Here is a 25731-nt window from a genome sequence, read left to right on the forward strand (position 1 = left end):
ATGGCCTTGAGGGCCTCGGTGAGATAGTTCTGCAGGGCCGTAACCGCGGCGCACACCGCCGGGCTGCCGAAGCCGTGGGAGATGAGGTTGAAGTGGGTCAAACAGCTCTGGATGCCCGGCTCCAGGATGGGGTTGGGCCGCGAGTTCCCCAGGGGCGATCGGTCCTGGGCCAGCAGGTCGGTGAACTCTTTGCAGATCTGTCTGCAGCGCAAGCAGGGCAGAGAGACAGGGGGTGAGGCTCCGTGGGAGCACAACCAGCAGCGAGACAAGACCTTCCTCTCTGCAACCAGCTCTGTCTGCAGGACAGCTGACCTGACTCAGGGCCCCAGAGACAGACCAGGGGTGCAGGGCACAGCTGAGGAGACCCAGCCACCTCTCAGGAGCCATCCACACATCTCCTGCTCCTTACACACTTCCACTAACGCCCCCCTCTCTCTTTCCACCTGTGTGTCTCTCACCCCTCAGCTGCACCAAACTTTTTTTTTCCTTTGCTGTGCCCTGTGGCATGTGGACTCTTAGTTCCCACACCAGGAATCGAACCCGGTGCCCCCTGCAGTGGAAGCACAGAGTCTTAACCACTGGACTGCCAGGGAAGTCCTGAACCAAATTTCTAACCCCCATTTCTCACTCACACCAGGCATCCCTGACATAGGAAGATACTTCACCCATCGGGAGAGAAAGGAAGGTGAGTAGGAAAGGCAGGGAGTCAGAAACACAAGCATCTCTTCCACAGCCAAGAGCCTGCACCCATCAGCTGTCCTGCTCAAAAATACTGTAGAGACCATCTGCCCTGACCTTCCAGCGTGATCTCAGCAGTCTGAGGTCTGGGGGCATGAATTCTCCACTCATTCACCTTCACATCAGGATGGGTGTGGACAAGGAAGGCAAAACTTTTCTCTGAATTGCTTTACTCTTAAAAAATAAAAGGCACTTGAATACCCAAGTGTGGGGATAATTCAGTGGTTTGGGGAAGCAGAAATAGACATTTCAATCTCCCCTGCCACCTCCTTTCCCATGCATCCCCACCCCCACCCCCACCGCCCCACCGCCCCACCGCCCCCCACGCGCCGCCACCAAAAAAAATGTCTAGGTAAAACTGTGAGTGTGGGTGTGCTTAGGAAGCTAAGAGAAGAGGGCAAAGCTGAAATACAGGCGATGAGGCCTACAGGGGTAGCTCAGTCTCTGAATCTGGGAAGCTAGGACTGGCTGGGGCCTTCCCGAGGCAGCAGCAGACTTGGGTGGGGGCTTTGGATAGGGGGCTCCACAGGAGGGAGGCAGAATGGGGAGTACTGGCCGGCTGCCTCCCCCAAGGCCAGTTGATGTCTCCCCAGGCTAGAAAGTGCCCAGCCAGAGGCCTCAGCCTCTGCCCTCTGGATCCAAGCCCTCCTGGGACATCATCTTTGATAATTACCGGCTTCCAAACAAGCCTTTTAATTTCCAGAAAACATATCAAAACAGTCATTTTCTTTTCACACACCACCTGGAGAAGCCTATTCAGCCCAAGCACCAATGGGAATATAACTTGGGCCATTTTGAAACTGATTTGACATCTCGCCTGTAGGCTAGAACTTGTGGGCTGTGAGTGTGCAGCACTTTTGAGGAGGTCGAGAAAGCAAGGCAAGAAATGGGAGAAGGGATTAGGGTGGAAACTAGGCCAGCTTCTGACCCGAACATTTTGCAAGCCACTAGCTTAATCCTTGCCCTTGGAGAACCTATTGATAAGAGACAAAAACTGACATAGGCAAGTCTGTCCACTCCTTTAAGAACTTGGTTCTGGTTTTCCTGAAATAACAGTCACAAAGCCACACTCAGCTTCCCTCACATCCCCACTATACCCCATTCCCATACATGCTCTTTTTTTCTTTTTTTTTTTTAATGAGAAGGTAGGGCAGAAGGGAGGGGAAAGAGGGAAATACACACTCATAATCTTCCTTGTATTTCCTCTTTAAGCTCCATCATGGTTTATAAGATTGTGTTGTAATTTCAGCGTTTACAACAAAACTGATTAACACAAAAGGAAAAGAGGCCAAAAGTGAGAGCAAAGACGATTTTGATGTTTCTCTTTGACAGTGAGACACAGAGACCCCGAAGAGGTAAATGTCTTACTTTGTAGCCAGGAGCATGTTTTTTCTTGTCACTTGCTCATTGGGATCGGAATGTTGTCGGTTGAGAAATTCAGCTACTGCTTTGGCAGGAAATTCGGTTTCGCACACGTACCCAAAGTCCCTGGCTAGGTGGACAGCTTCTCCTGGCAAAAGGAGGAAGGAGAGGGCAAAAGAATGAAAAAAGCTGGAATCAAGACTTCCAGCTCCCTTATTTTCTTAACCCAGCTGTCTCAGGAAACACAAACGACTTGTTTCCCCACTTCAGGCATTTTCTTTCCTTCTCTGTAGGGTTCTAGCAGATGCATTTCTCAGGGAAAATGGCCACTTACCCTAGAAGGCCAAGATGATTTGAAAATGTAGATTCCATCACCTCCCCACACAGCCTCATCCCCCACCCTGATGACATTCTCCCACCTTCTCTTTTAAAACATTTCTTGTGTCCCAGCCTCACACCTATTAACGTGTTCATAAAATGATATTTATAATTACTTCTTGAGCTTTTCTGCAAGGGAACGACTCAGGGTTTACATTTTAACTTTATCGCATATAATTATCTGTTCATCCAAACCGATTAACCAAAAGGATTTGAGGGTCACTCCACTGAGTCTGTCTGTGTTGTTGATTTTCAAATCTTTGGTTTTAATTTCCTGAACCAGTTGGTTTTTACTGCAGGGCTTCCTGCCATTAGCTCCAGCTCCGGAAGAACGCATGCGCCAATTAGAGCATCAAAGCCCTCTCCGCGGAGCTTGTTTCCATAAAATGGAGCGGATCACAAACAATAACAGTTCTCCAGAAACTGCCTCCCTGCTATGGGACTCAACCCCCAGACCCATGCACACTACACCCAAAATCATTACTACTATTTTTTGCTTTCGGGGTCTGAATGGTGGGTTCCCAGGGCACCAGTATTATTTTTAATACAGTGCTACTGTAGATAAGTTTCTGCAACTGAACGATTGCTTATTCCTTAACAGTTACATGAGTTATCATTTTTGACACCATTAACAAATGGTTCACAGGATTTCTCCTCAAATTTGTGTTTTTAAATATTTTAAAAATTATTCACAATGTGAGAACCTGAACTGTTATACAATATCTTCTCAAATACAAGATATAAGTGAGATAAAGTGCCATCTTTAAATATAAATGGTTGTTTTGAAATCTGCACCATAACTTAAGTTCCTTTTTTTCCTATTGGCATGAGACATTTCCAACAGAACACAAAGGAAAATGCAAGAGAATTATACATTCATTCCAACACACCCAAACTTTAGCCAATTTAGTATCAGACAAACTTAACAAGGATCTGGAGGAGGTACGAATGTGACTACCATAACTGGACTGTGGCATATATCGAAAGGGAGTGAGGACAGGGTGAGCTTTTGTTTTGAGGGGTTTAGAAGCCTCTGTGTGTGTGTGTGTGTGTGTGTGTGTGTGTGCGCGCGCGCGCGCGTGGACGCGCTTAAAAAACTGTCATGAGAAACTTTTTGCAATGCTTATTTCTTTTTTCTTTTCCTATCCAAATAACTCAAAGTCTAAAACTGTTCATTTTTCTCCCTCTCCAGTAGAGAAGCACAATTAAATGCGAGATAAGGGAGCATATGTTTGGAAAACAAAAACCTGAAAGGGCATATAACCCTGAGCTTTCAGGATGGTCTTAAATCAGGATGCAGGTCAAAGATTCCCAAATTAATTCAGGAAGTAATGGTCACGCATTTCTCAAACGCAGATGTCAGAGTAGCTTAAGTGATTTACTGCTGAGCTCCATAAAGGAGACAGGAACTTGAAGAGTATGCAGTTCTTAAATTTTCACATTGTTTAGGTCAAAACTGGGCTGGGGCAGGGGGTGTAATTTGGTAGCAGAGGGGAAGAGGAAAGGAGGACAGGACTAAATGCAAATAGTTTTTTCGCATGCAAGAATTCTGTTCACTTCCAGCTACGTTCTCTGGAAAAAAATGAAACTGCACAATTGACACAAAATATAACCAAACATCTGGCCATTGAATAGCATCCACTTTCCCAGGAGAAACTTCCCTTCTTGTTAGCAAGGGAACTCGCTTACCCTCTACTAGTGATGTGAGCAGGGTGACATTGGCAGCTTTACGCCTCCCTGCTGGCAGATTTAATCCTATTTTGTCCAGTTTTTCTCTTAAAGATCTTCCTCCATTTTTAGACTTCGCCCTGTTTCACAAATATATGTGAGAAATGGATTTAGAAAACATTCAGTTGCTCTGCATCCCACTGTACTCATTTTGACAACTTCCTAAAATTCGCTTTTAAAAATTAAGAATCCTGGCCCCTAGATATATAAGGAAAGGAAACCTGGGAAGGAAAGATCATAGGAGATGCATGCTTGCTAGACTGTAAAGCACCCTCTGTGTTCATTTATTACTGCAACTATGGTGGCAGGTTAGAAGGTTTTGATTTCCCAACTCTCTAAAGAAGAACCACAAACAGATAAACACAGTTCTCATCTCCAGGGTGTGAAGTATTTTTGAGTTCAACTGATTACTGTATATTTTCCCTGTTGTTACAATCACACAAATCCCAATGGGGTCTTTAAATTGTCTTTGCTAGATGTGCTGCGAGCCTGTTCAGAGTAACCAAAGTTATCATCACTCTCAGGTTTCTTGCTCGGCTTCAGCCCCAGTGGGAAATTCATTTCACCAACTGTTTACATGCCATGTCACCAGCCTAACTGGAAATGTCAAAAGTTGATATCAGCCTTTACAAATGTCACTGAATTCAGAGACAGTGGAGGTGGTTCTAAATAGATGTCTAAATAGACTCCCATAATCAGAAAGTGGTTAAGATAAATTGTTTAAATAAAACAGCAAATTAATTAATTTCAGATTTTATTCCCTACTCAAGTGCTCTTTAATTGTGTGGATTAGATTATACTCCCCTAGGTAAACAGTCTCCAATACTGGGGATGGGGGAAGGGGTAGGAAGAGGCAGCGGCAGATTTAGATGTGTCAGTGAAAGATTACAAAGGGACAGCAAATGACTGTGAAGGAGGAAGAAAAGAGTAGAACAGCTGATGCTAAAATCTGTCCAAAAATGGTTCTGTAAGCCTTTGTGTAGGATATACCCATCACAGCAGAACTCCGGGTCTATATACAGCTATATGTATACACGTCAAAGAATGAAGTGTGGGGCCCACTTTCTTATTAAAAACTAGAAAGAAGTAGGAAATATCTGGGACCGTTCAACGCAAGACCCACCACACACAACCCTGGCTGGGACCCCAAGAAGTAAAAAGCCCACAGGAGGGACAAACTGCCCTCAGGGAAGGTGCTTCACCTCGCTGACCCTCATAAAACCTTATCTAGGAAACGAATCATTCCAACCTCGCGCGCGTTGAGATGAGAATTCCTGACCACGTAAGCAACATGCAGTCGTAGGTAGCGGCCGCACAAAACGCACGTAACCGTGCCTTGCACGCAGGCTGGCACGTGGGGACGCGGCACGTGCGGACGCGGCGCATCCGAATTATTAGCGCAAGTCCCTCGGGCCTGTGAAGCCTGGGGGGACGGGGACGCGGGGGCGTGGCGCGCTGACTCTAAAACCATCGTCTTCTGCTTAAAACCCTATTCAAGGGCCGCAAGCCCTCTGCGATCAGAGACCCTGCATGCAGGCAAGGCAAAGTGAGCAGCCCGAGATGAAGTTTTCCTAGGCCTGCGACACGAGCGCGAGGAGGGAACAGGCGGATTCACGGCGCCCCGCGGCTGCCGCGGCCGGGACTGAGTCCGCCGCGGAGCGAGCTGCGCGTGCGCGCGGGGAGGGGCGGGGGCGGCCGAGTGCCGGGTGAGCGCGCCGCGCCGGCCGCGCGCCCCTGGAACGACGGAGCGCGCGCGCGCGGGCGGGAAAGCGGCGGAGTGCGCAGGCGCGCGTCGCCTCGCCCCGCCCACCCCACCCCCAGCTCCCACCCACTCGGTTCTACGCTCTTTCTCCCCGCCCCTTTCTTTTCCCGCGGAGGGCGGGCCGTGGCGCGAAGCCCGTGGCGTGAAGCCCGTGGCGTCACCGCCCCGGCGCAGGCGCAGTGCTTCCCCCGCCCCTCTCTTCACGGCTGCGGGGCGGGGATGGGCGGGGCCGTGCCGGGCCTCACCTCCTCAGCACTCCGCCCAGCAGCGAAGCGTTGAGACACTCGGGCGGTGAGAGGCGCCGCTGTACTTCCGCCACCGTGACCTTGTACTTCGAGGTGGAGCTGAGGAGCGAGAGGCGACCCGGAACTGAACAGAAGACTTCGTTGGGGTTCACGACGCCGCCGAAGAGGTTGTCCTTGTTGATGGGGATGGAGGAGACGGCGTTGCTGTTGGACTTGGACAGGGACACGGGGCCTGCGGAGACACATGGGGAGGCCGCGTGTGGGCGCCGGGGAGCCCTGTGGAGCCCCGGGCCCCTGGCCCCAGGCCTGCGCCGCCACCAACCCCCCTTCACCCGCTTCTCCTCCAGCCCCGAAAATCCCATGGCTCCTTCCCCACCTCCCCTAGTCCCTCCGGCTCCATCCCTGTCGGGAGTGGAAGCCTGAACCCCTCGGCGCGTCCCCCCTCCCCCCCGGCGACCCCGCCCCGCCAGCCCGGCCCGTCCTTCCGCCGGGACCCCTTCGCCCTTTAACCGCTGGGGTGCTGTTTAGAGGTGCTGGTGAGGCGGTGACCCTCTCGCCTCTCCGCATCGGAGGACACTGGGCCCAGAGCCGAGAAAAAAGCCCCGTGTGCATTCAGGGTGGGGTGCGGGGGAGGCGAGGGCTTCTTCAGTGTTAGGGAGAAACTGTTCAAAGACCCATAATTAAAATCAGCCAAGAGTCTCCACGGCTAAAGCTGCCTGTAAAAATGAGCATCTCAGTCATGGCACCCAAGCCGAGAAGTGGTGGATTCAAGTTGTCACACAGCGCACACACCCCAACCTTTTGATAAATAGTCCTTTCCTACCCCCCCTTCCCTTTACGTTTATCTGTGAAAAGGGGTTTTGGAAGTCCATGCCAAGCCCAGTTTTGAATTGGAAAAAAAAAAAAAACCGGATAAACAGGCCTACCATGGAATACTAGCAATGTGTTCTTTGACGAGCAAAGAGTTAACAGTCCCTACGCTTAAGCGCCTTCTTGGGGGGAGGATATATTCTTACTAGTTTAAATCACAAGCTCTTCATTGTTGGATTCCCCCATACTTGGGGGAAAAAAAAATTCAAGGCCAGCAGGAAGTGGACCAACACGTTACATTTCTAACACCAATATAATTCAGATGCATTCACAACCATTTAAATACAGTATGCATTTGTATTAAAATTACACATGGAGACATACTACATAATACATGCTTATCTCAGTACTCTCTCTTTAATAGGGATATTTTAGACGTATAGGGAGGGGGGGTCTCTAGGTTTTGGATAGATCACTTGTGACATTAATAGCTCTGGGGAGGCTAATAGAGACAATAGGAGTTAAACGAACTCTTGAGAGATTACTAATAAAAGAGCCAATTATCATGTCGACTTGGAAAGAGCATCTCTTAAGATTTATCCCTTGCACATCTAATTTGACGTGACAAAGACTTCACAGATGCAAAGATGAAACTTTAAACTCGCTAACAATATACTGATTGGGGTTAGAAATGAGAACAGTTTTATATAGCATCATTCTCTGGTGGTGCCTTGAATCCTGAAATGTAACGTTGCCACTATAACCAAGGGGGGGGGAAAAAAGCTGCTGTGAATAGCATTTAATCCAGTAAACTTTATTTTAACTCACTAAACACAACATAAATTACAAATCTATCCAAATCACTTGACACTTTTAAAAAACAATTTCTGCTCAGAACAATTATGCTAATAAACCTGACATCTTCAAGAGGCTCATTTTAACCAAAAGCCAAATTTTTGCTAACCTAATTCACAAAGTTTAAAAAACCCTTCAACACCTAATGAGAAATTCAGTATAAGAACTTAAAAGGTTTTTTCCCCCTCTGCTAAGGAGTGCTGTCTTTATCATCTGCCCCCATATTAATACTGAATTACTTGCATCGTTGTTAGCATGATGCGCTTCCTATAACACTCATGGCAGTGGATTAACTAAACTGTTAAAGCTGTTTCAAAATTGAAATGCTACTTCCAAATCTGCTCAACTATTACACATTTCATGTGTTTGTCCAGATATCATTAAACTAAATTAAATGGTCAAGTCATAAATCAGAACAAAGCTAGCCTGTTGCCATTACTAAATCATTTGAGCATTGCTGTTCTATGCCTATCTATTCGATAATTCTGAGCCTTTAGGAAATCCTACTTGAAAAAAATAAATACACCTCTGCAAGTTCTTTTAAATAACACTGTGCCTGTAAGGACATGCTTGGAATGCAGAAGGAAATGGCTTACCTTTCTTAATTACAGTTTGATCTGGGATGTTAATACCCGGGTCTTCTACATGCTGCAACAAAAGGATACACATGGATGTAAGTGTATAATCAAAACAAAAGGAAATGAATATTTCGCGCAAGATAGGGGGAGGGGAAGGCGTAGAATCGAAATCCCCCCTCCCATCTCGTGACATTTATATATAAACATCTCATCTTGGCTTATTGGAATTTGGAGCTTTGCAGCTCAAGAGGTTTCACTGTACACCCACAGCCAATTTCTCTACCCCCAGCAAATAATCCACATTTGAAGGAGGTGGGAGTGGGGAACAAAACTTTCTTTGGAAATTAAATCAAGTTTGGGAACACCTAATCTTTCTCACAGCCTGCTCAACCTTTCAAAATACACCTAGCTTTAGTTTGGCGCCTCAGCGGCTTCGGACTTCAGCGATTCCACTGTTCAGGCAGCAAAAGCCAGAGAAACACAATAGAAATGACAGAGGCGGGAGTGGCCTGGGAGTACCGAAAACGTTTTAGGTGATGTGATAAAGAGCTAACGTGTTTGTGCACCTTCACTTACAGAGAAACAAACAAAAAATTTAAGGACTACTGTCTAAATTGAATATCAAATAGGATATGAAAACGATAAAAAGAAGGGAGGGGGCAGCCTTTGAGGTTTCCCTGCTGTGTCCAACAGCAGGTTTGTTAGTGTGGCCTTCTTTCTTCCTTTTTTTTTTTTTTTACAGATGGGTGGGTATACGTGTGCTACAGTCAAAACGTGATTAGAAAGTAAAATGAAATCATGTTTTCTAATGCAGAAACTGACAGGCAATATAATGTCTGGCTGTGTTTACAAATTAGCACCAGGGCTGCTGAGATAGAAGATTTCGCAATCGTTACCAAACGCAGACATTACCATTTAAAAAAACTATTACTTCCTTCTCTAGTCTTTGTCCAACAATAATACTGATTCGAACATTTTCCATTCTGTCTTGGATTTATGCTCCTGTTAATTGTGCCTGATCGCAATGATTCCGGGTGGATGGTACTAAGTTGCTTTATTACAGGTTTTATTATACTCAATGCTCTCATTTGTAACTTGCCTAAAGTGCTTCTGGATTTAAGTATAATTAAATTGAGAAATGTTCAGAAATGACTACTGCTGCAGTTCTTGTGTTTTAACTATATGGGGAAATATGATCCCTTTATGCATGCACCCTAAACCCATAAAGTAAATGTAGTGTGGCATAATACTTTTATTTGTGTTATTTCTAGACCTTGTCCATACAGGGAAGACTGTTAAGTTTAAAACCCCACTGAGATATTAATGATTAAATAATTTTCACCATCGATTTGATTTTCTTAAATATCTGGCGTTCGTTCTCATTAAAGGTTAACTGTTGCAGCAATGGGAAAATTGAAAACAACCCTTTTCCTGACCCAAATTCCTTTGAAAGAATTTTGTCTTAAAAGGTTGGGGGAGGAAAGGGGAAGAGCAGCAACTGGATTTCCTTGTTTTTATTTGATCTTTTGGTTAATTTCTCCTATAGGCCAATTTCACCACAAAGAGAGACTATACAGGTGTTAAGAATTCACACCAGCCACTTTGCAATTTTTTGCAAAGTAGAGCAATTCTAATTCACAGTAGGTTTAAAAAGCTAGCAACGTTATTTTGCAATTCAAATATTTCCAAGGAGCAGACTAGGATCAGGACTCAAGAGACTCTTCGGGAAGGGGAAGATCAAATGGTCACAACTTCCAAGTTTGTTTTTTAATGGCCCTTCTCCCAACTATTCCACCTCTCATTTTACTTTCCAAGAAACGCACTGTGTAATATGTTTCTAAAACCATGTATGAAAATACACACATATGCATGCACACAAGACTTACTAAACCCCACACTGGATCAAATGCCTACTTTCCTGCTTTCCATGCTAGGCTGCTAAACATAACCAACAAATTTCAGTGATTAACTAGGCCAAATGAGAGATGTAATAAATTTTCTATTTCCCTTTGTAACTTAAATAATGTTTTAAATTCACCAAGCAAGCAGGTAAGTTCATCTGACCATTTTCTTTGCAATCTAATGCAGTAATCATTAAACTGTCAACGGACATATTGCTGCAATATTTGATGCAGTAATTTGAAATAGCATTTTAGCAAAAATCACATCCAGATACATTTCCTCTCCAAAGAAAAGCAGCATTAACAGAGCCTTTACAGCTTTAATAAAATTATTGGCTTGTTCTAATTCCATTTCAGGAAGGTTGTGAGGAAACCATAAATATGTAGAATTGAAGCAGAGATGCTGGTTTAAATTTAATTTCAGAAAGTATTTTCAAATTATCAATAGCCTGGTTTGCATTGCCAAAGAGTAAATGTGCTAATACCATGCTTATTTAGAAATCATAGAAAACTGCATTTATTGATAACTGAATTAGAACTCAAAGACTGCATTGCCCAATTGTCTCAAAACATTAAAGTAATATGGGGGTGTAGCAGGTCTTGATGGGCGTTGGGAACCCAGCTAATGATTTATGAGGTCAGCACTTAGCACCCCTAGGAAGAGAAAAAAGGCTGCATTTAATGTCCTCCTGTTCGGATTTGCCACTTAGTATTCTTTAATCAGGGTAGGGTATACACGTAACTTTCAAAGACCCCCTAGCACTCATAAAATCCGGCCAAAATAATTTTCTTCGTGTGTCTTTTACACTTTGTTTTAAATCGATAGGGCATTTAAATGAGCTCTTTGGATCCACTCTAACACGTCTTTCAGGACTAGGAGAAACCCCCACGTCAGACATAGCGGTGGAATCAGATCCTCTCATAATCGAAACAGTTTACTGTCGCCGAGAGGGGAAGGTAGCGTCCACGGTGACACCAGTCTGATTTATAAATGGTAACGCAGGCATTGTTTGAAGGAGCTCTGCGAACCATTGTTCTCCCGGCCGAACTCTCAACTACTTTTGAATCTTTGGCATGCGGTTGGCTAGGTGGGTGCTCAAAGGGTCCACCCGATAAAACAAAAGGAGATGTGAAGAAAGTAACCAGAGGGGAGGAGGATAGCCCAGTCCCCGGGGCTGGACGTTCCAGGGGGGGACCCTTTCCCGGGCGTGGGTGAGCGGGGACAGCGTTTGCTCTCCCGCCGCCCGCGCGCGCGCGCGCGGCCTCTTACCGGCACGTCCTCGATGGCGTGAGGTAAGGAGTGGATCGGGAGGTCTCCGAGTCCGGAGCCAAGCCCGTGGGGGCCGTGCAGGAGGTCCTCGTGCCGCCGGTAGTCCCTGCGAGGATCCAGGCCCGACAGCTGGTGGGGCAGCCCCCGGTGCGTGTGCAGGAGCCCAGACTCCTGGCTCTGCCTCTGACCGGGCCAGCCCGGGTGCTGCGGCTGCGGCTGGGCGTGCAGGGGGTTCAGGCTGTAGGGGTCGTTGACGTGGGAGTAAGGATCTTGCGACTGGGGGTAGATAGGCTGGTAGGGCGGGGGGAAGTAGGGGGGCTGGAAGTCGGCATTGGGGGTATGGGACAGCGGCGGGGCGCTCGTGTAGGGAGATTGACCTACAGTGCCCAGCTGGGGCAACCGTGCCGTCCCGTTGCTGGCGCCGTCGTGACGGTCCTGGAAGAGAGCGAGGCCAAGGGGAGAGAAGACGGCATCAGGCGTCGGGCCACTCCGCCTGGCTGCGTGCGAAACCGCCCGGCCCGGCCGCAGGCCGCCGCGAGGAACCAACCCACCGCGCGGCTTTGGCAGAAAATTCTCCAAAAGCGAAACGGGCCCTTCCTTCCCCAATCATAGGGAATTTTCACCGATGCCAATCGAGGGGGCACCAGAGACTCTCCTTAGGCGTTTCTTGCAAAGGGGGAAAAAAGGCAGAACCCGGACTACAGCCCGCTCAGCAGCAGAGGGAAACCTCCCTTAAGCAAAATTAAAATTCCTAGTAAATATATTAAACAGCTAGAAGCGGCCTTTTCTCTGTCCCTGAGTTTGAACCTGCCCGCCACAGCGTTATTGTTTACCCTGTTCCATTTATTTGGAGGGGGGTAAAATCATGTCCATTCAAAGACCATTACCATTTCATGACTATTTAAATAGAAACATATTTCGTAGAGGGGCTGTAAGGAAAGCCCACGTTTAAATTACCAGCTCAAAGAAGGTTTTTAACTGCGGGATTGGGGGCTGTCTTTTCCGCTTCCTCACTTAGGAGCCTTTTTCTGGACAGAGTCGATTTATGAGAGCGACGAGGAAGAGGGGGACTTCAAGTAAAGGTTTAAAATGCAAAGATTCAGCCTTATATTGGGTTTAAAAGAGGTGCGCCCCGGGGCGGAGGCCCCCGCCCCTTCCACCCCAGCCCCAAAGGGCAGAAGAAACGCCTGACTTCTGTTCCTCTATTGCAATTCGTTTGCAAACAAGCGAACGGAGTTGATTCCAGGGAATGCGAACCCTCGGAGGTTCAGCCCTGGGCCCCGGGGGCGAAGAAGGGGCACGCCGGGCAGCGTTTTTCCTACATCCGGATTAAGCATCAGATGTTGAGCACGTCTCGGGAGCAAGTGAAGAGGCGAGGAAATACAGATGAACGCGGAGAGAAAACACGCTGGGGAAGTAGCGGCGAGGTAGGTGTGCGAGCCGGGAGAGGTCGCGCGGGGCTGAGGGGGGGACCGCGTTCGACTGAAGGATGGAAGAGAGGGAGAAAAACGGGGAGGGGGGGTGGGAAATGCAAACGAGGAAAGGCGGGCGCCCTGAAGGAAAACCGGGCGAGGACCCCGAGGTCTCGCTCCGCAGCCCCAGGTTTCCAGACTAGGATTCCTAAGGAGGCAGGGGTGGGGGTGGGGATGGGACTCACCATAGCTGAAAAACTGTGAACTAACATCTGCGAAGAGTCTGGGATAACGAGTCAGGGTGGAAAACAACAAGCAAGCGCGGAGAGCCCGGCTGCCCCGCCGCCCGAGCGCGCCCCACACAAAAGGCGCCCCGCGCCACCCAGGACTCCGGTCACCGCGCCGCCGCTCCCCCGGGCGCCCGAGCCCTGCTCTGGTCCATCCGAACTTGAACCACCGATTCGAGCGGCGCCTTCAGCTGGTCGAACCCACGGTCTCTATCCTGCCGCGATCGGGTAGGATTCAAAGTTCCTTAAAAAATTGGGGAAAAAAAAAAAAACCCGAAAAGGCGAAAAAGCAAAAAAAAAAAAAAAAAATGAAAGAAAGAAAAGTGTGTGTCTGTGTCTGTGTGTGTGCGCGCGTGTTCCTTAATCCGTGTCTCCCCCTCTTTTCTGAGCCGCGGCTTCGCTTGAGCTTCTAATAACCGCGCTGGGCAGCGTTCCTGGAGCCTCCTAATAGCAGATATTCATGACTATTAATATTACACGAATACTTAATAAGGGAAGAATGCCTGGAAATCGAGCGTGAAGCGGAGAGGCAACTCGCGCCGGAGCCGGCTCTCAATGCAGTCCATTGACGGGAGCCTCAGTGTAGCAAATCGGAGGTGGGGAGAGGCAGCGCGAGAGACAAAAAGCGGGCGAGAGAGGGAGCGGGCGAGCGCGCGGGGGGCCGCGGCGCGGCGGCTGGCGAATCACAGGGAAGGGGCAACATTTTAAAAGGTTGCAGGGTAGGCCAAAGCGAAAGAGAAAGAGGGAGACGGGGAGACCGAGCGCGAGCGCGCGGAGAGGGGGAGAGTGTGTCTTGCGTGCGTGTGTGAGAAAGAAAGTGTGGGCGCGAGAGAGGAGCCAGGAGTGGGGAGAGGGGAGGGAGAGCCCGGGAGGAGGGGGGGAAGAGGGAGGAGAGGGGAGGGGAGGGGGCCGCGCCGGAGCGCGCGGAGGGGGAGGCCGCGGGGGAGGGGGAGGGGAGAGGAAGCAAGCGAGGACAATCAGACCTAAAAGGCTGGGGCAGACCTCGGCATGCCGCGGGGGCCGCGCGGCGCGGCCGGGCGGTCCCGGAGACCGCGGCCGGGCGTTTGAAGGGCTCTCGGCCCCCGAGCTGCGGCCGGCCGGGCCTCTCCGGCCACGGGCTCCTCCGCTCCGCAGCCGGGCCTGGGGCGCGGGGTCCGGCCGCCCGCCGCCGTGCGGCTTCTCCATGGCCCGGCGCCCCGCCTGGGTCCGACTCTCGCCTGGGCCGCCGCTCTCTTGCTTCCCGCGGCCTCCTGGGACCGGCCGCTCTGCGCCGCCGGCCGCCCCGCCCTCGGCTCTCCCCGGCCGGGGCTCGCGAAGGAGGGGCGGGGGTTGGGGGGAGGCACAGGACCGCGGCCCGGGGCGCGCAGAGACGCGAGGCGGCCCAGCCCGGGCGCCGCTGGCACGGGCTCCCCGCTCCCGGCGCAAACCCGTCCGACTGGCTGGGCCACTCTCGCCCGACGCACCCCCGGATGACACGGCTCGCTCTCCCCCGGCTGCCGCTGCCAGTCTGCCCGCCGGGGTGTCGGAACAAGCGGCACCTCGCCTCCTGCATGTCCCTGCAGAGCCCGGAATAATTAGACAGCCCCGAGCCGGCTCGGAAACCCGAAATCCCTGCTCCGGCGCTTGCCACCGCGAAGTTGTTGAAACAGCCTTAGCTCTGTTTTCTCCTCTTTCTCCTCGCGCTTCTCGTCTTTTTTTTCTTTTTTTCCCTTTGCTCTCACTCACACGCACATGCACACGACGCGCCCCCACAGGGTCCCCCCTATGTGGGTGCAAGTTCATCGCTTCCCACCTGGGTCCCCGGGGCGCCTCGCGCCACTTTGGACCCCGCTTGCCGGGGCTTTCGGCCTTCGAGAAAGGGGATGCCCGAGCCCAGGGCCACGGCCCGAGGAGGCTTAGGAGCTCGCTGTCACCCCGACCGGTCCGCAAAGGGCCCCCCCGGCCCTGAAAACAAAGCGACTGGTCTGACATGGAGTCAGTCTCTGCACCCCGCACCAGCCAAGCCACGAGTCCCCAGCTAAGCAACCAACCCCTTGGCATGTCATTCCGTGCCCCATTCACAGGGGGAGGAAGGGCGAAACAGGAGGGACTGGGGAAGGAAAAAGAATTAAAATAGTCCACGGAGAGGAGACGAGGAGGGAACGGGGGACACGTCGTTCGCCCGAGCCCAGAGTCTCATTTCAAGTGAAGACCCCGCCGCGCCCCGCACAGACCTCTACGCCCCACATTCCCAGCTCCAAATGCCAAAAAGAGAGAAAGAGAAGGGGGGAGGGGGGAGCCAAAGCCTGGACTGCCACCTACTATTTACGTAGGTAGTCTCTGGCAGCGGCCCCCTCCCCAGCCCCCCTCCCGTGATTCATCGGCTCTTTCTAGCGGGGGGCTAGAAGGGGGCTGGGGCAGCTGCCGCCAGGCCCGTGGTCCCGGGGCTTCCCCGGCTGCCCCACGAAGCGGAGCTCCCGGGACTGTGGGTTTTGAAACAGGCTTCAAGGCGGCGCGCTCTATCGGCCGGGCGGGCTCCGCACACCGGAGGCTGTGGGTAGCCCCGCCGGGATTCCCACGGTCACGCAGCCGAGGGCGCGGCGGCCAGCAGGCTCCCGCCTCCACCCCAGGGATGCGCCGACCCAGTAGCACAGAGCGAGAAGCTGCCTAGAACTTCTCGAATAACGCAGGGTACTGCAGGAAGCCCCGCAGCCGTTCGGGGGAGGAGTGCTCTCAAACTGAACCGGCTCACAGGGAGGTGCGCCCCCGCTCAGAGCGCAGGCTGCGGACCCCTTCTTCAAAAGGGAGGGGGCCTTTTTAAAGCGGGTTGGGTGGAGGAGTGGTAGAAAGGAAGGAAAGAAAGAAGAAATAAAGAATGTTAAAGATCAGAGACAAAGAATTAAAGAGGGAAAGGGGTTTTCCCTTTCTCTTTCTGGTGACCTGGGCCCTCAGAAGCTCGTTGGGGAGACAAGCAGAGTTCAGAGACGCCTGCCCAGTTGCCAGCAATGACTTCAAAACCCACGCTCGTCTACCCTTAGCCACACTCAAAACTGGTCCGGAGAAAATCGGGGTGGGGGGGAGTGGGACAGGGGGCTGCGAAGGAAGAGAATGAAAGAAGGGAACGTCCTCAGCCTTCCTCGCCAGCTTCTCTCCTGCGCTCTTCGGGCGAATCGGAGAGGCGGACGCTGCGCTGGGCAAAGTTTGTCCCACCCGCCTCTCGCAGCTGGCGGCGAGGAGAGGAGGGAAGCGGAGCTCCGAGCCTGCAGCCGCGGGAGAGACTGCGCCCGCGCCGCGCTTACCTCGCAGTCCTCGTACTTGATGTTGTCCGTCAGTTTCCAAAGCATTTTCATGGATCGGCGTGAATGGGTTTGGCCCCTCTCCGCCTCGCACCCAAGTGGAGCTACTCTCTGGGTAAGCGCAAAGTGCCGGCTGCGGGCGGCGAGCGCAGGAGGAGGGGGAGGGCGAAGAGGAGGAGGGTGAGGAGGAGGAGGAGGGTGAGGAGGAGGAGGCGAGGAGGGAAGGAGCTCCCGTGTGCGCTCGGAGATCTCCCTCTAATGGTAGAAACTTTTCCCTTTTCCTGCTCTTTACCAACAGCCTAATCGCCTCATTAGCATATCAACAATAGTCCAATTGCTCGCCAGCACCACAATCTGCCGCCGGCCGCTCTGACCCAGGTATAAAGGCCTCTGCGAGCCGCGAACTCGCTCCTAGAGAGCACGCCCGCCCGGGAGCCCACGGAGTCTCCCCTGAGCCCCGCAGCGCGCCGCTGAGCCGGCGCCCCCGGCCCCGTGTCGCCCGAGTCGTCGTCTCTCTCCTCTTCTCCTCGTCCCGGCCCTGCGCACGGTCCGAGCGGCCGCTCCCGGGGCCCAGCTCTCCCAGCACCTCTCCCCCATCCCTGCCTCTACCAGCGGTTCCGTCCTTTCGGGCCCTGTCCAATTTTAGCAGAAATGATTATTCCTTTTCTCAATTAAATATAACCATCAACCCAAGACCGGCGACATCACTCCAGGATTTTCTGCCCAGCTAAAGATCGCCTCCGCTGCGGGCAGCCGCCACCTCCGGCCTCAGGGCCCCGGGAGTTTTATTGGCTTCGCGCTTCACCGCCCCCCACCCCCCAATCCCCAGGTTGGAGATTTTTGCCAAACGGCTTTAGTCGCTCGGCTGGGGTTTGCCATCCTTTAATTTCCGCGTGTAAAATAAAAAGTGTACCCTGAAGAGGTTGCTTGACAGCTCCAGGGGTTAAATACTTTTCCTCGCATTTGTACGAAGCTAGGGCCGACGGATAATTCAACGTGGTATTTGGGCTAAGGGCTTCCTAGGTGCGATGTGGACAGGAATACGGAAACTCCTACGGAGGCTCACGCACGCTTCTGGAGTTGAGCCGAAATACCGACATGTGTGCGCCGTGTCATGCATGCATCAAAATAAATCGCTGGGAACCAACCCTTTGCTGTGCTAATCTGCTCCAGTTTTCCCAAGATTCCCCTTTTTAATTAAAGCAGGGAGAGTTCCTTCATGATTCGGTGCTGTCACTAACGCGAGCGCGCTCGCGGCGCAGTGCCCGGCTGGCGCGGAACCCGGAGGCCGGGGAGCCACCCCCTGGTTCGGGTCCGCCAGTCTAGGCTCCCCGGCTCCACGCAGGGGCCTGCACGCCCCACTCGGGCTTCGTGTTTTTTTTACTAATGTGAAACAAAATTTAAAGAAAGAACTACCCAAAAAGATGTGATGTAATCATTAGAAATAGAGGGATCAATTTCCCCCGGTGAGCGTCCTCGTTTGTCCTCCGTAAAAAAACCTTTCTCCCTCTGCAATCCTGCAAACCACTCCCCACCCCCCACCCCACCCCCACCCCCACCCCCAGCAACAGTAGGTTTCGCCTCTGAGTTGCTTTAGTAACGACCTCTGATTCCGTCTAGGCCTGTTTCTTGCAAAACTCCAGGCCTCCCAGTTTTCTCAGGGCGTCCTCGCAGGGGTGGGGGAGGGAGGGTAAGAGGCTGTGGCAAATAGGAGCGTTGCTTAACAGGTGGAAGGAAGGCGAGAGGAGGGGGACCCCCCTCCTCCCCAAGCTGCCCAAGGGCAAGTCTCCCCCCAAAAAGACCGCGGGCAATTCCCCAAGCCTGGCAGAGTAGGCCACAAGCACCACCGTCCTCCCAACGACAACAACAACAAAACTTTTAAGTTAGGAAGGCGACCAGAGCTAGAAGGGGGTTCAGAGCCGGGGGTGGGGGGAGAGGGGGCGCCTCCCGAGGCGCCAGGCCCTCCCTTGCACTCCCTTTTCCCATCTGCACACCAGCACAGCCTCTTGGCTGAACCCAGCTCGAGACTCCGCACGGTACTCCGCCCTCAAAAACGGTCAACTTCCAGCCTAGCGCCACGCACCCTGCGGGCTGCCCCCAGGGCCGCCGCCCAGCAGCTGCGGCTGGACGTCGGGAGGGAGGCCGCCTGGAGCACCGACACTCTCCCAGCAGCCGCCGCAGCCCCAGAGAGCAATCTGTAGGCCACGCTCTGGGCTGGGAGCAGGGCAGTGTACACCCTCACGTCGCCAGCGCCCCCAATGCGCATGGGGAGCTAAGTTTCACTTTCTTTCTCCTTCTGGGCTGGGGAAGGCATGTAAAGGCCTCGTCTTATCCACATTCCCTCTTCGCTGACCCGAGCCCCGCGGATCTCTGGCTCCGCACCCTCCGGGGCTGCTAAACTGTTGTTGTTTTCCCGCCGAGGGCGCCTTTGAGGTGCAGATTGGGGCCCGAGGGCTCTGCGGCGCCGAGCGCTTTAGAAAGGCCCCAGCGAGCGTCCCGTCGCCCCCGGAGCCAGCGAGACCGCGCTAGTGTGAGCGTCATTTCCACCACAAGCCTCTTCATTGCATGTCAATGCTCCGGCCTGCCAGGGACCCCAGGACGGCAGCGCCAGGCCTGGCGGCAGGGGTCGGGCGGAGGTGGGGGGGTTGTCTAGGCCTTGCCTGGGCGCGTGTAAAGGGCGTTGGGAAAAGAGTGAGTTATCTGTGTGAGGGACAGAGACAACTGAGAGAGACCAAGAGACACCCAGGGAGATGGGATGCTTGCCATTTTCGCTGGTGGTGGTGGTGGTCACCACCAAGTGGGCCCCAGGAGTCCAGTAGGCCCAACCTGGAGGACCTGGCCCCTACAGACCCCAAAGCCGCCTGCCCGACGGAGATCCCAGCTTCCCACTGCTTGTTAAACTGAGCCTGCCCGGAGACAGGCCCATGGTTCACTCCTGTCTTCTTCAGGCTGGAATCTTGCTGCCTACAAACCTCAGCGGGGGCTCACTGGAGGCCCAGCCCGTGGCCAGGCCTGCACTCCTGGCCTTTTCTCACCCCGATGATTTCTGCGCAAAGTTCACCCGGCTTGAGGAGAAAACCGAAAGACCTCGGCTTTCAAAGAGCCCCCCAGTCTTCACCCTCCAGAGAAGAGAATGAAGGTCCCTGAGAACCACAGGGCAAGAGAGGGAGAGAGTGGGTGCCTGAGATCTGAGTTCGGAGAGGGATTTGCACCCTTAAACCACAAAGTCTAACTCTGGACATGAAGTTGCACTTGTTTAGGTTTAACTGGGAAGGAGAGGCTTCAAAGACCTCCTAGCTGATAAAATAATAAGTACAAGGAAAGAAAGAAAGACATCGTGTTGACTTCCTTTTCCCGACTCCAGAGAGCGAGGTGAAGATGGGACTTCTCTGAACTTTGCCTCTCGTGGCCAGAACCTGAAACAAGCAAAAGAACTCGCCCCGGAAGGAGCAGGGCCTCAGCTTTTCTTTAGAAAGTTCGGGGCCTTCCATTCCAATGGGCTGGCAGGCTTTTCCGCACTCAGAATCTCGCCCCAAGAGGCCTTCCCTTGGCTAGGGCGAAAAGAGGGCCCCGCGGTTCCCATTAGGAAATCGGCGACAGGGGAGAGGCTGCCCTCCTCACCAGCCTGGCCAGAGCCTCCCTGGTGTCGTAGGGAAATGTCTGGAAGGTAGGAGGAGGGCGCTGAACCTAAGGCTCCCTTGGCCGAGGTCGGGCCCGGGGCTCAAAGAGCGAAGTATCTGGAGTCTACTTGGCCTCGCCGGTGCCTGCGGCCTAGTCGGGCCAACGTCGGGAGGCGTTGGTTTCGATCAAATCTAGGCCTTCTGCCGCATCCCTCGCCACTTACTGCTCCCCACCAGTCACCTCCAAGCGGTGAAAAAAGAAAGAAAAAAAAAAAAAAAAAAAAACTAGCTTCGGGAACTAGCCGGAGTGAGAAGCTCAACTTGGCGCAAACTCTTTAAGGCATTCCCCCGAAAGAACACGCTCGCCGGCGCGACCCGTCCAGCCGGGCCCCTCTCTAGTTTTGCCGCCCTGTCGGTTCCCCCAAATGTGGAGCCGAGAGGAGAGACAGGTGCACGGGAGCCCCGGCTCACGCGCAAGCTTGGGGTCCAGGGCGAGACCGGAGGCGTAGCGAGCACGGAACCTTCCTCCCGGCGCAGCGCACCCCCGCCCCGCGCCCTGCCCCCGCCCGAATGAGTCATCCAGCCCAGTTTCTACTTGGGGGGTGGTGGCGGGGCGGGTTGGGGGTGGCGGCGGCTGTAGCGCAAACCACAAGTGACCCCCGGGGCCACCTGTGGAGCGTGCGCCGGACTTTCCCCCGCGCCCGGCCGGCCGGTGGCGCGCGTGGCCCCTAACGCCGCGGCCGCCGCCTGCGCCCGTTTTCTCCTGCCCGCGTTCTCTCCGGGGAACACTCCTAGGCGCTGCCCCGCGCGCCTCCCCTGCGACTCCGCCGCCCTGGGCCACGGCTCCTGCTCTCCGCCTCCCCCCGCCAGGCCCCCTCCCCCGCTCCACCCCCGCCCACCTCAGCCCCATCCAAGGCAAACCCCCGTACCTGCCAGTCCCCCATTTTGGCAAGTATGGACATCGCGGCTCGGCGCTCCTGGCGACGGGTCCCCGCCGGGCATGGGCTGTAGGGCTCGGCCGGGCCCGCTCCCTGGAATCGCTTAGGCAAATCCTCCTTTTTTTACCTGCTCACCAACATCTCACCTGGTCATAAAGAGCTGGGTTGCTACCTGCCGACGCATGCGCGCTAGCCCAGGAATTCGCTCCGCCAGCCCTTTAGTCCCAGCGCCTCGCAGAGCTGACCTGGGAAGTGATGGATTTATAGCCGCGGCAATCTCGCCATCAGCTCCAGCTTTTCCCAACAGCCCCAACCCGCTTTCCCGGTCAGTCCCTGGCCGGAGAACCGAGGCAAACTGCCTGCTGGAGCGTGCTGGGAGCGACGCGAGAGTGACTCGGTGTGTTTTCCCACTCAAGCAATGGGGGCATCTGCACGCTCGCCCCCGGGCTCTCTTCCCCTTGGGAACTTTGGCGGGGGGTGGGGGGAGGCTGGGAGACTCTCCACCCCTGGGTGGGAGGCGGGGGAGGGCAAGACCCGGGGCCTGGGCCCGCCGCTGAGGTGCCGCGCACCTGGAGGCACGCGGTGCGGCCTGATCCCGGTTCCGGCCTCCCCACCGGCCCGCGAGGTTCAACCCGGCGGATGCGGGTCCGCAACCCTCAGGGCGGCTTCAGCGTCGGATCTCAGATCAAAGTGTTTCTCAGTAGGTGAAGACGTTCACGGTTCTGTTTCATTTCTGGTTTTCAGGTTTAATCTCCTCCCACTGCAGACAGTCAAACACGCGCGCGCACACACACATGCACACACGCATTTGCGCACTCAGACACTGACGCTTCTATTTTAAGTGCACCCTGGTCTCTCACTTTCACGGGTTCCCGCCCCTCCCCCACTCCTCCATGGCTTCCTAGCTCTTTCCCGCCCGCCCCCCCACTAAAACTTTTTAGAGGGACGACGGGGGCGTCGGTGGTTCTGGGCTGGGCCACTGAGGTTTGGGCTGGGGTTTGCTTTCCCATGACAGATAAAATCACTCAAATGATTTCACCGCTGTCTTCTAATTAGAAGGGAGCTTGAAAAGAAGCCGCAGGATTCGGGGCTCCCTCGGAGCTCACCTGCTCGGGAACCACACCTGGCCGGGAGGGAGGCGAGGCGAAGGGGCTGAGGCTCTGGGCCCCCAGGCGACGGTGCCAGCCCGGGTCTGGCCGCCGCCAGTCCTGGGCTTGGGCCTGGGACCCCTGGGACGGGGCGGGGGGGGGGGTGTCCGAGGCTGCCGTCGCGAGGACCGAGAGAGGAAAAAAGAACCGATTTCAAATCCTCTTCTCTGAGGAGTCAGGCAAATGTGGGGCGAAAGATCAGCTCCGCGCTGAGGGGAAGGACTTGTCCCCACAACAAAACCTCCCCTTTCTAGAACCCCTAAGAGCCTCTCTCCTGGGGGCGGCCCCAAAGGCCTTGCACCCTCCTGACCGTCCCAAGGGCGGTGTGGTGGTGTCACCCGGGCGTATCCATCGTCCCTGGACTGCGGGACTTGGAGCCCGCGCCGATTCTCTCTAGCTGATTGGAAACTTTCTTGGACCTGCCTTAGAACCTGGCTCAACAAGTTTGGGTTTTGTTTGTGGGTTTGTTGGGTTTTTTTCTTTTCAGCGAATTTTAAGCAACTTAAATTAGGACTTTTTTTAACCCATTCACGTCTATCTTTAACCTCCGGCTTTTTCCAGCGGTCAAAATAGTTTGGTGAAAACCCAGTTCTTCAGAAAGCCCAACGCACGCCGAGGTCGCGCCTGTAGCTCGAAGAGTCTCCGGCGGGAGGTGCTGTGCGCCCTTTGAAGGGAGCCCAGGTTCAGGCCCGGGGAGCCTGGCTTCCCCCTCTGAGGCGTGTGAGAGCTGGAGGGACCGGGGACCCGGCTGACTGGGCCAGGCCCACCCGAGGAAGGACCGGCGGGCCGGTGCCAGGGCCGAGATGGGGCCCGAAGTGTTGCCAACTTAGGTAGTTTGGAGGGAGTTGGGAAGGGAAGCAAAGCTGCTAGCGTGCTTAAGCGCGAAGCCAAGGCGCCTTGCAGGGTGGCCTGGAAGGGGACAGCACAGTTTGGAAGTGTAGCAGCCCAGGCCTTCGGCGTGAGGGCCCCTGGAGTCCGCTCAGAGGCCGGGGACAGGGACCGGGGTGGGGGCAGCGGTAGGGACTCGAGGAATCCGGGAGCTAGAATTTGCCCCGGGAGTGTGACCCCTGGGGGTCCGAACTCAGCTTAGTCGGTTTACGTTTACTGACTTGTCTGAACCTCAGTTTGCTCACTTGTAAAATGGGGAATGTGTTGAGACCTCGCGAGGAAAGCGGACGCAAAGCGCTTGGCGAGGCGCGCATGCGGTGCGCCAGAGGCTGCTGAGCCCGCCCAAGGCCGCCCTGCCCCGGCCCGCACCCTCACGGCGCCCGAGACCGGTTCTCTTCTAGAAGGTGTCTATGCCATCGCTCCTTCCTCAGGCGCACCGCCGCCGGACATGGCGGCCAACAGCTCCTCCTGCGCCTCCCCACTGACAGCCCTCGTCCGCCCGAGCGTGCGCCCTTGCCCATGCTCGCGTACCGGCTTCGCCCTGCGGGGCCTTTCTCCACCTTGACCTCCTCGGTGGCTGGAACCAGCCTGATTCTGCCGCCTCCAGGAGGGAGGCGCCCTGGGGAGCGAGGGCGAGAAGAGGGACACCTCGCAGCTTCATCCAGCGCCCAAGCTCTAATCAGCCTCCCCAAGGTGCCAGCTGCGCCCAGTGCCAAGACAGGCCCACGGCCACTAACTGCTCTTGGCAACCGTCGAAGCGCCCAAGCAACCTCCGGTACGGGGCCTCAGGCCTCCTGCAAATCCGAAAAAATTTAAGCTCCTCCTTCCCTCCCCCCATCTCTGTCTCCTTTCCCGGGTTAGCGGGGAGAGATCAGCGGGATCCCACAAAGCTGGTTTTGCCGCTAACCGATCCTGGGACTCGAAGTCCAGTCTGGAACTTTTCTGAGGGTGGGAGGACTTGGGGTCAGACTGCAGCGAGCTCCCACTCAAGTAATGCTGTGCTCAGGTTCCCGGAGGCCCCTGGTGTCCCCCGAGAGCGGGGTGGCATCTGTTCCCAGCCGGTAATGCCCCGCTCCCGGTTCCACCACCTCCAAAGTTGCACTGGGGCTAGCCTTTCCCTCAGGGCAAATGTCATCCTGGAAGGGCATTCACTCCACCCTACAACCTCCAGGAATATTCCCGCCTTTTCACTCATCATGAAGTGCCAACCTCCCCCCAGAAGCTCCTTAAGGGATTTGGAAATCCAGATCTGAGCAATGGGTTAACTCACACATTCACACCTGCAGTGGTCCCGGCTTCGCCTGCCCCTGAGAGGAGGAGTCTGGGTTATTGGGAGAGAATGAATGCCCACCCACTGCTCCTCGCCCCCAGCTTCTCCTGCAGAAGCTCACCTTCCTGGCGTCTAGGCCTGAGAGAGCCTAAGTCAGTTTGGGGTCTTCACTGGGTCCCTCAAAGGATAAAGTGGTCCCTTTCAGGCTGACCAGCGAAGGGGAGGGCTGGACCACTCAGGGAGGGGGAAAGGATGAGGGGAATGGACAGGCTTCTTGCCGCTCCAGAATCTGAGGCCTTCACCTTGAGCGATTCCTCCCTCCAGCTCACGAAAACCCGCTCAAACCTCCAGCTGGACTCGGGCAAAGGAATACGGTTACCACTAACTACAGAAGCAGCCAACCCTCTTTACCACCGGTTCCGCGGGAGAATGCGGAAGGGCCGCCGCGAGAACCGACGTGCGCCCACCGCTGTACCTCCAGGCGCGCAAGTCCAGCGGGGAGTTCGCGGAGGAGTGGGTTCAGAAGGCCCGAGGACGGCAGCAAGCCTGGAGGCCCAGAGGCCAAGAGCCTAGAGGTGCCCTGGAGGCCCGGAGGATCGCGGCTGCGCTCGGAGCGGCCCCGCCACTCGCGGCCCGGGTCCCTCCCGGCCCTGGGAGACAGGTGCAGCCGCAGCCTCCGCCGCCCGCTGGGCCGGGGCGGCCGCCGCGCACTGGTGCGGAACCACTATCGTAACGAGTTTGCGCTTCTGTTTACAAAGCAATCCTTCCATCAAAAGAGGAACAAAATCACCACTTATCACACCCTGTCATAAAGTAATCTGCCCTGGAGGGAAACCCTGGCGAAGAAGCTCGAGGAGTGTGTGTGTGTGTTGGAGCGGGTGAGGGGCGCAATGGTGGCGGGGGGGGGGGGGTCCCCGCAAAGGAAAGGGGAACTTTCCCAACTCTTCCAGGGAAAACCGCTTGGACAAGCCATGTCCCTCCAGGCCAGGGAAACAGAGGGTAGTCCGAGCGCTGGCGCGGGGGTGTGACAGAGGAGTCCACGCTGGGAACTGACTCGGCCGGGCACCGGATCGCCCTCTTGACTCTTTGGAATCCGCATCGCCCCTCCTCCACTGGGGCGATGGGGTGTCTTCCAAGACGCTCCCCAGTCCCCCTCTCCTCTATACAAATAGATGGGCAGAGAAGGGAAGCATGCCTTCTTAGAAACTTCAAGGTCTCTTTCCGTCTCTTTCTCCCCCAAGGGGTCTACAGGGCCCAAAGGACAGT

The 25731-nt window shown here is 54.5% G+C and overlaps 2 protein-coding genes across 6 annotated transcripts in view; one reads left to right on the top strand and one right to left on the bottom strand.

Annotated features, from left to right (window-relative positions):
- Window positions 1-21547, bottom strand: part of TFAP2A (transcription factor AP-2 alpha) — a 23037-nt gene extending 1490 nt beyond the window's left edge. Inside the window, exons 1-8 of one of the 5 annotated variants that reach the window (XR_001917130.1) lie at window positions 16605-16828; window positions 12009-12062; window positions 11628-11865; window positions 8475-8526; window positions 6214-6445; window positions 4168-4286; window positions 2107-2248; window positions 1-201 (exon numbers count right to left, since the gene is read on the bottom strand). The exon at window positions 1-201 is cut by the window's left edge and continues 1490 nt beyond it. Coding sequence is in view for 4 of the 5 variants with exons in the window: in XM_018039190.1 (XP_017894679.1) it covers window positions 1-201; window positions 2107-2248; window positions 4168-4286; window positions 6214-6445; window positions 8475-8526; window positions 11628-12062; window positions 16605-16655 (1232 nt within the window). In the remaining variant the exon portion in view is untranslated. Of the gene's footprint in view, window positions 202-2106; window positions 2249-4167; window positions 4287-6213; window positions 6446-8474; window positions 8527-11627; window positions 12063-13284; window positions 13409-16604; window positions 16829-21150 lie in introns of those variants that run through there. The other 4 variants (XM_018039193.1, XM_018039191.1, XM_018039190.1 and 1 more) reach the window with 4 other exon arrangements.
- On the top strand, window positions 22623-25300 carry LOC108633520 (translation initiation factor IF-2-like). Its single transcript, XM_018039194.1, has 2 exons — window positions 22623-23970; window positions 24790-25300. The coding sequence occupies exons 1-2, from the start codon at window positions 23715-23717 to the stop codon at window positions 25275-25277; spliced, it is 744 nt and encodes a 247-aa protein (XP_017894683.1). The 5' UTR covers window positions 22623-23714; the 3' UTR covers window positions 25278-25300.

Source organism: Capra hircus, chromosome 23 (genome assembly GCF_001704415.2).
Source record: "Capra hircus breed San Clemente chromosome 23, ASM170441v1, whole genome shotgun sequence".
NCBI classification, from domain to species: Eukaryota; Metazoa; Chordata; class Mammalia; order Artiodactyla; family Bovidae; genus Capra; species Capra hircus.

What these genes read in the sequence shown, in the direction of transcription:
- LOC108633520 (XM_018039194.1), top strand. Translation starts at nt 23,715, where the DNA reads ATGCTCGCGTACCGGCTTCGCCCTGCGGGGCCTTTCTCCACCTTGACC. An exon ending in AAGCGCCCAAGCAACCTCCG is followed by an intron (nt 23,971 to 24,789) that starts GTACGGGGCCTC and finishes TCCTCCCTCCAG; the next exon opens with CTCACGAAAACCCGCTCAAA.